The 13,361-nt window shown below is 37.2% G+C and overlaps 1 protein-coding gene across 4 annotated transcripts in view; it reads right to left on the bottom strand.

The window, feature by feature from the left end:
• Window positions 1-13,361, bottom strand: part of BAHCC1 (BAH domain and coiled-coil containing 1) — a 132,258-nt gene that overhangs the window by 100,360 nt on the left and 18,537 nt on the right. For all 4 annotated transcript variants that reach the window (XM_088474397.1, XM_088474387.1, XM_088474415.1 and 1 more), the window contains exon 2: window positions 5,989-6,232. In XM_088474397.1, the coding sequence (XP_088330523.1) occupies window positions 5,989-6,142 (154 nt within the window). In that variant the 5' untranslated portion in view covers window positions 6,143-6,232. The remainder of the gene's footprint in view (window positions 1-5,988; window positions 6,233-13,361) is intronic.

The raw sequence follows: 13,361 nt of genomic DNA, 5'->3' as shown, positions 1-13,361 counted from the left end.
TATGATACCTGCTATCTACCAAGAGGGAGAAAGGGATGACTTAAAGCACTCTGAGAAAATATTTCATTTTTACAAAAAGTTAGGAGTTTGTGAGGGTTCTTGCCGCAGCTTTCTTTCTGCATGTGCACCTCTATTATTTTTTTCTTTTAACTTCCTCTGTCTCTTTGGGTAATACACACATTTGCTTCACATATTGGAGTCACGACTTCCTCTTTTGCATTAGGATCACAATACCAAAAAGATCTTTGGTTAAACCATTCTGATGAAAGGATGGACTGTCATGGACATTTGTCATTTTAACTCATAGATTTTAGCTACTTTGTTGGTTTGCGACCTTAGCACAACCTCCCAGGCAAGAGGGCCTGGTGTGGAAGGAGGTCCGGGTTCACGGCGACACAGGCCAGACCAGGGCACCCAAGAAAGCCAGAGGAGGTGGGAGATGCAGCTGCTTAACAGTGGCAGCCTGGAGGGGGGTGAGGGGGGAGGACAGGTGCTTGCTGTCCGGTGGAGACTTTCAGGACACAGATTCAGAAAGACAAGGTCCCTATATTTTGCTTTCTTAATTTTTCCAAACACACTTACCTACCTGGTTTGGACAAGCTTTATAATGTTTCCTTTAGTCCTCATACCCACTGTGGCCAAACACATGCTTAGCAATAGTGTTTTTCAAAAAGAGGACAAGTGGTCTGAAGACCCCATCAATCAAATGCCCCCATACCCACCTCCAATGTTATCTAAATTATGGATGCTCCTTTCAAGGTGATTAACACTAGCTAAATGCATTGAGGCGAATACAATGATCTCAAAAGACCTCATGAAAGTAAGTAAAACAGTGGGTAAACAGCTGTGTGCCAAATACCACTGGCAACCCACCGTCACAACAGTAGCTGTGCTACTAGTTACATGACTTGCACCAGAGATCAAGCTCCTCCCAAAACCAGAGACATCCACATGCTGCTATGATCAATTAAAGTCAGACCTGGCACCACAGCTCAGAACAATTCACAGAATTGGCAGCAACAACTAACATTGTATGGGGGCTCTGCAGGGACAGATAAGATTATACCTTACCTATATACATACACAATTTCAGTCTCAAATAGGTTTATATTGTTTGAGTATGAAACTATACAGTATAATAGAAATGGGATAAACATCCATATTTTTTACTCATAGAATTGCATTAGAAAATAAACCCAAGGCTACCCAGTAGAACTTGCTCCCCCTACTATCAAAACGATGTAAAATTAGAAATCTAAAAATGAGCTCTATATACAAACACACCTGACATTAATGCTAGTATAAAAATATTCTCACGCTTGGTATGAGGACACTTGAGACATGCGACTCGTTTGGAAAGGGATCTAGAAATAAACACATTTGGGTGGAAGTCTCAAGTTCTAGTGCTGTCCACAAATATACATTGCGCGATTTTCGCCTACAAAACTGGCTTCCAAAAGAAATAATGAACATAACTTTATTCCATAAACCAAAGCGGAGCTCTGTTTCCAGACCTCCCCCAGTTGCCAAGACACTGGATTTACTCATGACAAAGGGAAGACTGCTGTCTGCAGGTAGGGGTCAGGTGAAATATGGAAAACTTCCAGCATTGAGGGCTCAGCTGAAGATGACAGCAGAATTAGAGATCACTGTGGGCTTAAAAAGGGGTGCGAGTTTCCTGGCTAAACTGTATGGAAGTATGCCAGAATCTCAGGCTCTTATACACATGGCAACACTTTCAGACTAATTAACTGTTCATTCACAACTTTTGTTTTTGGTTTAACCCTCTCTTTCCAGGATGCTATTCATAAATAAATCAACCTAAAACACTAAGGGGTCTATTTACTAAGCAGTGTTAGGAGACAGAGTGAAAAGTCATAAGGTGCCAGCCAATCAGCTCCCAACTGTCATTTTTCAAACACAGCCTGTGAGATGACAGTTGGGAGCCGATTGGCTGGCACCTTATCACTCTGTCTCCTAACACTGCTTAGTAAATACACCCTTAACACCTAAAGGAATATAAAGCCATGGTCCATATAGTATTACATCATATGGTATATGTATAAAGTCATGCACAGAATCTCTGTATAAATCATGAATTCTGATGTCATCACGTCAGTGTTCATTAGACGCCTTCAGCATTTATATGACCTTCAATCTCCTCAGGGACTATTAATATCCTTATAATTTACATTAGGGAGGGCATTTCCCCATGAATATTACATTTGAAAGTAACTCATGACAATTTTTCATAAATGTGAATCTAAGCAACATCTAACACGTGATAGAGTAAGTCAGCGCACTACATTCTACAAACAGAAATCAGATTAAATGACGGCCATATAGATTTTTGCACCCCGTTTATATCCTGCACAATGGAGCCCAACATGGATTGGCTGCTCTATCACAGGGAAATGTCAAGAATACACAGTGTTGGTGATTTTCATGGCACAGTTTAATCCAAGCGCTAATTGTAATCCCATTATAGCACAGAGAAATTCATTAGAATTCACAGCTCATCAAGCTAGCAGCAATAATAGTTACTGCGTTATTCTAAAACTGACAACCATGTGAAAAGCAAGCAGTAAACAAGAAGCAGGTTAAAATATGGCATAAAATCAGCTAAAACTAAATTATGAAAATGTATACAGCATACACACACTGCATGTGCAACAGGGTGACTAAGGGCACTTCAGGAGGGGTGCTGGGCTGTGAGCTAAAGTATATTTTGAGGGTGGGAAAAGCTGCTTTTAGAAAGCAGAGTTAAGTAGAGACTTGTATTTAAGTTATTTTTAAGTACAGACAGCTTTTTTTGGTTAAAATACAGAGGACGTTTACTTCAAATGAAAGAATGTTTATAAAACAAATTACCCATATATAACATACAGAGATTCAAAGCAAGATATAAATTATGTTTCTACAGTCTGTGTGTCGTCAGTATAGTTCACCATGGAATACAATTAAAACCATTTATTTTCAGGATTATAACAATGGTATTTAAAGGAGAATACCATCTTCCTATAACTCAATTTTAGGTGCATGCAATCACCTACATATTATTCTTAGAGCATGACATGCCTTGCAATGTTGTATTTGTAAGGAGTACTAGTCTACCATGGGCGGCCTCCCTATCCAATATAGTAAATCCTACTATGCTTAATAATGTTCCCAACTCTTAACTTCAACAGAGCTAGTACTGTCAATCAGCGCAACATTAACAATTAGTACGTTTTATCTACAGGGGTTAGTGACCCTTTCAAGGTTCTATGATGCACACAAATTTTTGGTAAAAAGTATGAAGTCCCCCTTTACTGAGCTGTGCTTCATATTATTCTAATTAAGGTTTATTAACAAGTCACAAAACTAAATGGTTGCAGTTTTCTTCTTGCATATTCTATACTGAGCTCAGAGAGTATCATGCCATTATTAAACAGTTAAGAATTCACAGTGTTGCCTTAAACTCTGTAGCTGTATATGAGCGGAGATCTTCTCTGTGTTTAAGTATTTATAAAGCATATTTAAGAAGTTGGGGGTATTGTATGCCTAATAACACTGGTATTCTTGTGAGCAGTAACTCATGCACTGCTAAACCATTTTTACGGTGGCGCCCCAGCACTTGAATCACTGGCCTTCTAAGTCCATGACAGGACCTTCTGAACCCCCAACCTCCTGCCCGAAATAGCAAACAACAGGCATCTTGTTCTAGCACAAAGTTCATTATTGTCAGGGACCAGAATGAAGTTAAGCCATACAGAGCCTCTGTTTTGGCCATTGCAATTAGAATTATACACAGTCGCCATATTAATCCTTCTCAGTTTGCCACATGAAATCTAATACTGTATACAGGTTGTCAGACTTCCATTTGCTCATCTTAAGCTGGCCACATGTTTAGATCTAGTTGTGCAGCCTAACAGATTTACACCCAACACGTGTCCAATATGATTGCAAAGAAACGTCAAGACTGAATTGATCGCGCTAAACCGAACCGCCACTACCATGGAACACAATCCATCTGTTTGACCGATAATCACAAGCTTCAGGGCGATTGATTCTAACTCGTTTAACGTTAAAAATCTAACTATATTTTAGTGGTCGCTTGAAGCCGCCACACACCTAGCTTGGTTATAGTTGGCAGTGAAATCAGCATATGTATAGCCAACCGGAACAGTTAGTCAATCAAATCCAAAAATGGCCAATTATGAAAGTACAATAACTTTCACTCAGTTACTTAACAGTTTTCATAGAATGTCAAATAGCTCATAAATATTGGTTCAGTCCATAAAATGGCTGCATCCACTTTCCCTAGGCAACAGATCAACAATCATTGCATACAAATACATAAAAAAGCAGTAGATAAATACATTAAAAAATTATTAAAGAAATGAGCCATCTAAAACTAGTTTGTCACATTGAACAAGTTCCCAAATATATATTAAGAAAAGAATGCGTGAAATGGAAACTCAGCATTATTTCCTATGTTGCTGCCTGGGTTACACATGCACTTGTTTCATAAACTGCACACTTTAACCTCTGATATACTGACTGCAAGGGTTTGTTACCATAAAAATAAGGGAAATGTACAGGAGTAAGGAAATTAGGATGATATCAAACACATCTGCCTCCTCATCTAAACATTTGTCATATCTTAAATGCTAACACCACAATGACATACGCAGAATAAGAGAACATGGAGCGTTACACGCGTTTAGGCAAGGCTGCAGGAAGCATACATTTTAAGGACATATTACAAAAGTAACTTGTAAGTTTAAAACACTTTTATAGATTGTTGATGTAAGTGAAATGTTGTTTATATGACATGTGGTAAGCCAGGTTGTCAAGATAAATATACTATACATGAGAGTCGTAAAGCATTTTCCTGCTTGTACAAGACAAGACTGCAGGACTAATGGAGCTACTAGCAACACAGCAATCAGGAGAAAGGAGTGCTCCCTGCCATTTCACATTGCTTGGTTTGCCAACATCAAAAGATTGCAATTATTTTTTATCAAGTACACTGCCCACCACCAGAGCACTGGCTTCTATCCTACCATTAGAGAACGAGACAAGGAAAATGGTTGCAAAGCAAAAAAAATATATATCTTAGCTAAAAAAACGTACAGAGTATAGTTAAAAAGCCATACGTGTATAATTTTCACATTATCCAGGCATTCAAAAAAGAAGCAAAGAAAAAAAAAAAAGGAAAGTTTTATATAAAATTAAAAGGAACTTCCAAACTCGAAATGTAGAATTTTCCGATATGAACCCTGAAAGCACACCACAGCTTACTTCAGTTTATAGCTATGCATCTAAGGACCTACATCAAATTAGCAACTTCATTTGTTCTAGGGCTGACAACGCGTGTAAATAGATTTCTTACTATATGACAGATAGCATGGCCGCTACACTCTTCTCTGTCCACATCACATGGCCTCTGTAGCCATGACACTCATGATTGGGAGGTTAAAAAAAAAATCCACATAAAAACAAGGGAATCTTCTCAGAGTGAGAATTTTGGAACACAGTAGAATGTAAGTGAATGTTCAATAGTTACTAATGAAACAAACATCCAAACCACCTATAAAAATAGTTAAAAATCAACCCAGGTGTACATTTATGTAGTAACAACAACAAATCAGTAATTAGATTTTATCAGTCTAAACTAAGCAAGGAAGATTAATGAAAGCAATGGTCTGATTGGTTGAAATGGATACCTGCACGGTTTAAGTTAACAATATACATTTATTAAGAGCTGGAGTATAGTTTTTCAAGTTTTAACCCTAGGCCAGATTTCTGTATGGAATAATTACTGACCCAGCAAAACAGATTAATCATGCACATGTGAGTTAAAAAAATCCACCAAAAATTACCTATTGGGGGGTACTGGAGTTGAGACCCACTGCCTTAGACAAGTGATATAAATGCAACAAATGCTATTCTGAAAGGGGTTATATAAATAGCTGATCTACATGAAAATAAAAATAATCTTACCAGTGTGGGTCGCCATTGGGAGGGGGGAGGAAAAGTACTTGGTGGCCTGGAAGTGTCCTGGGTGCTGCACCGCACTGTGGCCTGCAGGCGGGTTCATCCGGCCAGGTCCACGGTGACTCAAGTGAGGAGGGGGGACAAACTCCCGGCCGTCCATCCCGGGAGGGAACGTAATAAAGGGTGATACAATTTAGTGGAAAGTCCCGGGGGCGGTGCCGGGCTCCTCTTGAAGCTCCGGTATCATTCTCTACGGGAAATGGAGAAAAAAAATTAAAGTTCAATAAACATCCTGCACTGAAATATTATCAATCAGTAGGTATTTAAACAATGGGTAAGCTTTTCATCATAACCTGCTGGACACATGTATTTTTTTGGCTGTACCCTACCCCCCATCCATGCTATTGAAATTCCAGGTATGGCTACAGTTTTTCTAAAATAGTTTGTAGAGCAAATCAGCACTTAAATTGTCCAGCTTATTTCCCTTGATAAGAATTTCCTTTGTGCAAATATATATGTATATATATATATATACACACACACACACACACAAATTGAAGTGTTGATAACTGATTTGACATTTTATTGTTCAGGGGCAGCAAGAAGCCCCATCTACCCAAGGCTAGAGTGCACGCTTATGAAGGAATGAAGACCCCCAAGACTGGCTTCTAGCTACCTCTGCATGTAACATGAACCATAAACCTGAGTCAGTCCTAATGGCAATGTGCAGACATTCACTTCAAAGAACAAGTGCCTAAGTCTCCCAGACCCCAGCATGAACATGTCTTTGGGAGCAAAGTTATTTTTGAACAAAATAAATCACTTATTTTTAGTTTAGACATTCTATAACATAAGTGGTAAACAGCTTTTATTCATTTCTGTGTCCACAGATACTTCTTGATTTACAGTCCCTGTGAACAAGTGTTCTACGTATAAAATTCAGGGTCAATATGGCAACCAGATATGTGCTAAACACTCATTAGGTTTCAATTGGACTTAAAAAATAAATAAAAAGTTACCATACTTCCGTATGTCATTGGATCGTGCCATTACTGCTGTACCGTTTCAGTATCATAGTACTTTAGTTTTCAGAACTTGCAGACAGTTATTTGTAAAAAGGATTTATGATCCATTTGATGTGTAAACAAAAAAATACATAATTTATAGTTAATAAGAATTTTCTCAAGAACTCATGCATCTGTTTTTGCCAATTTGTATTTTGTTTTTACATTAAAAGTCCTAAGAGTTTGCAGCTTCCATGGTTCTGGATTTTTTTGTTAATATGTCAGCTTATTATTTAATATTTGAAACAACATTTTGCTTCAATTTGTATTATACATTAATGGATTCTATGGGCCAAATTCAATTCAGTTTGATGTTGAATAGACGCGGGCGGGAGCTCACACAGCTATTCAATTCAATGTGCCGTTTGCCTGGTCGGAAAGCAGGCAAGTCTGAAGGTGCCCCACACACATAGCGATCTGCACACGATCAGCCGATGTGTACGATTTGTGTATGATTTCCCTTGAAACTCTCCCCGGCAACTCTGCACACGATCTCCACCCGATTTGGTGTCCAATCTTCATGCGATCTCTCCTGCATCGCCTCCTAAATTGTCAGATCTGCCCTTCTGCATGGCAGATCTGACGATACGATGTGTGACCAGCGGTGAGTGGGGACTCACAAATTTACTCAGGATTTGGCCATATTTTACACGATCTGTCGTTCCAATATGTCAGAATCAGGTAAAATATTGCTGTGTGTGGCCAGCTTAAGATTGCCGGTTCCTGCGACTTAACCTGGGTGTTAAGGTGCGGTAACCGGCAATGTCCAACTAAATTGCAGGGCGAGTGGCTATTAACGCCGCGCTAAGCCGGCAAACAGCTGTGTGCCTGGCGCTTTTGTCGGTTTTCTCCTCGCATCCCCAGGGGGAGTGCGAGAAGAAATCCTTTAGCCGCCCAAACAGCGCGGTGTTTTGCATAGCTGCGGGAGCTCCCTCCCGCGGCTATTCAACATCGCACTGAATTGAATTCGGCCCTGTGTGTTAAGAAATCACAATTTAAAAACACCCATGTGCACATAGTCTTAATCAGCATAAAAAGTGAATGTAGAACTATTGCACAATGATTTCTTAAGAATTTTCTGAAATCTTATATGATTTACCAAAAACTATAACAGTTTGAGCAACTCGGGACAAATAAATAATTACAATTTTATGAAGACATTTTTAAAGCTAGAATATTATTTCATGGTAATTCCATGGACAGACATAATACAAAGATTAAGAAATACTATAATATATATATATATATATATATATATCTCTATCATGTCTCTCCATGAAACAATATTCTAACTTTAACATATATATATATATTTACTAATTGAATCACTTGGTGTAAGCATTTCTGGGCTAACTAGCAACTGCAAGCGGTCAGGTTTTGGGAACCTGGAGCAGAAGGTGATTGTTGAACCTGCTTTATCAACAACAAAAAATCTATAGATTGTCAGACATATTTCTAAATGTTCAAGTCTTTTTCAAATATGTGCTACATGCGAAGACTTCCTTGATAGCCAGTAATGATTAAACCCATTTTCTTGCATGGTAACAACTGGCAAAGCTGTGAAGTAGTTATATGTTCAATGGCAGTAATAGAAGAAAAAAAAAAAAGGTTGGGAGATTGGGAGAAATAGAAAATACAGCAGTTGGGAATTGTATCTATATTTAAGCCAAGTCCTCCAATTAGAACACAAATGCAAGACAGTCACCTCTGACCCACTCATGATATGGACTGCAATTATTAGTTTAAACATAATCCACATTAACTATACTAATTATTTTAATAATTACAGGAGCAGGGACATGTGGAGGGGCTGGGGGATGTTATGTGCAGCTGTAAAATGCAATCCTGCATTAACATACAGTATTAACTCTGTCAGTGCTAGAAAGACTCCCTCCAAAAAAGGTAAGACAATGAAGAGCAGTCATAAAATCAATACACAATATAGCTGCCCATTAAACAAATGAACATTAATATGAAAAGGGTATATGGGGAGAGAGAAAAAATGAATTTACAGTTTTAATATGTCGAAGCTGGCAGAAGCTGTAACTCTTCAGTTACTAAGATTCATACGCCTAATGCACCCAACATTAACAGATTGTGCCAAATTTATTTCCTATAGTTGTTTTACAGTAGCGGACATCCAACATAAAAAATAAAAAATAGTATAGGGGTCTTTGCAGTTTACTCACATGGCTATACTTCTGTTCAGATTTAGGGGCATATGTATCAAAGCTTGAAGTGAGATACAATTGTGAGATATATATTACCAACCAATCAGCTTCTAACTTACATTTTGCAGGCTGTGTTTAAGAAATGATAGTTTGGAGCTGATTAGATGGTGATATATATTTCACAATTTTATCTCACATTAAGCTTTGATACATATGCCCCTTAAAGAGTAGATTTAACTAAATAAACAATACCATATATTGTTGTAGGTTTATATAATTATTTTATTCCATGCATGATACCAAAGTAACCTCATTGGCCAAATGTGGTATGTTTTTTGTAAAAGAAAAATAAAAAAAAAAAGCACTGATCATTAATATTCTCTGTTAACAGCTGTACGGTGCTTGGAACATGAGGTATAAGCAGTCTTGAGATATCAGAAGTTATACCAATAATATAGCCCCATCCTCAGCACTTTAATTTAGAATAAAACTAACTTGTGTGGAGAAATCAATGTTACTCTCAGCAGCATATCTGGGTTTATTCATCAGAACCAATGCACTGACATTTTGAAAGGAAACCGGGACAGGGAAATTGGGGTACTAAGAGGAACAAAAGGAGGTATGAAATAATGACTACACCCGTACTTTGCCATCTACCTTTATGAAATATTTGCCATAACACAAATGAAAATAACAGGGATTTCATTATTTCCTTTCCTCAAGCATTCTGGACATACTTTGCTAATAAGTGTCTCACAAAAACAATATAGTTGTCGTATACAAGAACTTTACACCAGGTCTGTCCAACTGAAAGCCTGTCGGCCCAATACAGCCCTCCGGGGCTCCTTTGTGAACCGAATGTTTCCCAGACAACCACCATATAGAGACCTTAAATTGATTTTAACAAGCCCGTACAGTTCTGGTTGTAACACGTATTCAGCCATCATGTAAATACCACACATCACTATGGAAGGTGCTTTAATACAGAGGTAAGTTATTGGTTATTGATTGTTACTAACAACTAAATATTTGGCAACTAGTTACCATGATTTATTGGGGAATATGGAGAACATTTACCTTACTGAGCAAACAAAATGGCAGCTACCAATCTTGTTAATACATAAAAACAAATATGTTTCTTCTGCAGGATAAATTTAACTTAAAATGTTCAGTAAAACTAGATTAAACTACTAGTAAATAAGGAGTATGCTTTATGTACATGCAGAACAGAGGTGCATGTGATGTGGGAGGGAAGGAGTACTATCATCAGAAGGGGATACTGACATATGGGGAAAGAAAGGTGAAAGCAGAAACAGTTTTATAAAGTGATGTGAACTCCAGGGCCCTCTAGTGCCACTTTGGGGACAGGTATAAGACATCACTGATTAACTACAAGTGGTACACGCAAAGTCTTACTTATTTAGCTATGCTCAAGCAGGGACATGGTAAATTGCAAGTCTGTTAGCAAAACCCCTGTAGTAGGCCATACTATGTTTGTTTTCACTTCAGTCAGTAAAATCAGACAAAAAAAATAAAAAAGTAAATGGCTGGTCAATGCATGGATTTGGCAAGTCTACCAAATTCCATAGCCAAATGGTCACGTCGCCTGTAGTAGTCAGACAGTAGGCAACATTGTGCCTTCGTAATCCATGTGGTCACTTGCTGCTGAAAAGCTGATTCTAGGTCTAGATTTCGTGCACATCATAAAATATGGAGAAAAAAAAAAGGGCGGAGGGGGGGGGAATACACCAAAGATGTTCTATAATACTAGTCCATCAATTATACAGAGAAACAGTAAGTGCTACCAGAAAGCAGCCATTTTATATTCAGTCTACTTGTGCCTCATGCCTCAGTGACAACGCTGCTTCATAGAGCGTTGAGGGTGTAATATATTAAATCTTGATTAGCGCGTTGGACAATTAAAAACACGCCAAAAAAATTGAGATGTAGTTTTGTTTGTTGGTTTGGTTTTATTTTTTTTTTAAATAGAAAATAACATTTATTCTTTCAGGTTATCTAGTGAAACATTTATAAACTATGTACATAGTTATTAGTTATATTATCAAAACTAATATAAAAAGTGCAGGAATCTGCCCCAGAAAATGGAGGCTTCTCAACAAATGTGTTGTATTATTAGATTGATCCCACCCTTGCTCCCCTGAGAGGGATCAATAGCAAAGAACATAAATAAGACAAGCTTAGAATTTCTTATGAGATTGTGCGTACTCCGGATGCATTGCATATGAGGTTGCAGTACACAAAATATCATTCTACGCCTGGAGGGAAGGGCAACTAAAAGACAGTCAAAATGTACCCTATTTACAAAGTTAAAAACAATAGGAGTCTAGAGATAGCCATTTACTGTACAGGTTGAGTCTCCCATATCCAAATATTCCGAAATACGGAATAATTTTGGCATGACTGAGATAATGAAACCTTTGATTTTTGATGGTTCAATGTACACAAACTTTGTCTAAGGCACAAATTAAAAATATTGTATAAAATGACCTTCAGGCTGTGTGTATAAGGTGTATATAACACATAAATGCATTGTGTGTGTACATTTGGGTAATATTCTCTAGATATTTCATTATGGTATGCAATTATTCCAAAATACGGAATATTCTGATATCCAAAATAAAGCTGGTCCCAAGCATTTTGGATATGGGAGACTCAACCTGTACTAACATATTCAAACATGTTAATGAGTGGGGGCTGTTTTAATGCCACTGACACCTACAAACATTTTTGCAAAATAAGAGAATTTAAAAAAAAAATAATAAAAAAAAAAAATAGTAACCTAGGTATTAGAAACAAATCATTTGTTTTCCAAATCTAGTAACCATATGTATGTTTATTAATTGATAGCCGACATGTTTACACTGTTCAAGGTAAATAGTAGGAATGTTTAAAAAAAAAAAAAAAAAAACTAAAAACAGTGCCACACAGTGGTCAAGCCATGAAGCAGTAAAATATTGCATAATGTAACTAAAAAAATTACATATATTTTTTTTAGTTTTTTTTTTTATATCAGATTAAAGTGGAATTGTGTTCTATCAGATTTCAATGTGTCAATTTAAAACCTTGTTTGCTGAGGTGATTATTTTGTACCTAAAATACAAAATTATACATAAACACAAATGACTTGATAAAATTTAGTCAAGTTGACCAAACTTCGTTCTTAGATCCGGTTGCTTGACCAGACAAACAACAAAACCCGTGTCCAAATTAGCCATTAACTTTAGGGGACATATAGCACAGATCCAATTGCTCACTGATCATACTAAAGTGTATTATGCTAGACCCAATCAGTGTGGAGACTACACACACACACACACACACACACACACACAAGAACAGATTTTGGTACTCAGCTGTCAATTTTCCCACGATAGATAGCAGACCATCTGATCGGAATTATTACATTGCTGGAAATTCCACCTTACACAGAATCACCATTTTCATTCCACAAAAAGTTATCACTATAACAATACCACTGAATACAAAAAAACACAAGGAAAACCAAAGTGTTTAGCTAATACAGTGTTTTTGGTCATAGTTATTAATGAGACAGCTGCTGTGTGCAGTTTATACATGTCCATTAAATTGCATGCATCATTATTTACACAGTGCAATCACAAATTATAACACTGCAGTATCCAGTTGCAAAATAAATAAAAACTACATACACACACACACACACACACATTATATATATATATATATATATATATATATATATATATATATATATATATATATATATATACACACACACACACACACATACATGCACACGTTTACTAGTTAAATATAGAGAAATCGCCAAACAGAATGAATGCTGGTCCAACATATTTCCAAACAAACTGCATTAAAAGGTTTTTGATACATCTACATGTTAAGCAGCTCATCTTGCATTATGATCTCCAATTGGCACCTCAAATACATAAATTAAATACATACATTGACATCCCAAATGAACTTCTCTAAAACAGAATGAATGGCTGAAAGGTAAATATTATACATATTACATGGTGACATGTTCCCCAGATCAGTCTTATTTATGTGCCATTTGTCTATTAGTACCCCTTGTCAGGGAATTTGGAACAATTACTGCCCTGTTGGTGTGCAATATTTCACTGGC

Source organism: Taudactylus pleione, unplaced genomic scaffold (assembly GCF_031769625.1).
Source record: "Taudactylus pleione unplaced genomic scaffold, aTauple2 ptg000016l, whole genome shotgun sequence".
NCBI lineage: Eukaryota > Metazoa > Chordata > Amphibia > Anura > Myobatrachidae > Taudactylus > Taudactylus pleione.
This window is presented reverse-complemented; position numbering and strand designations above follow the sequence as displayed.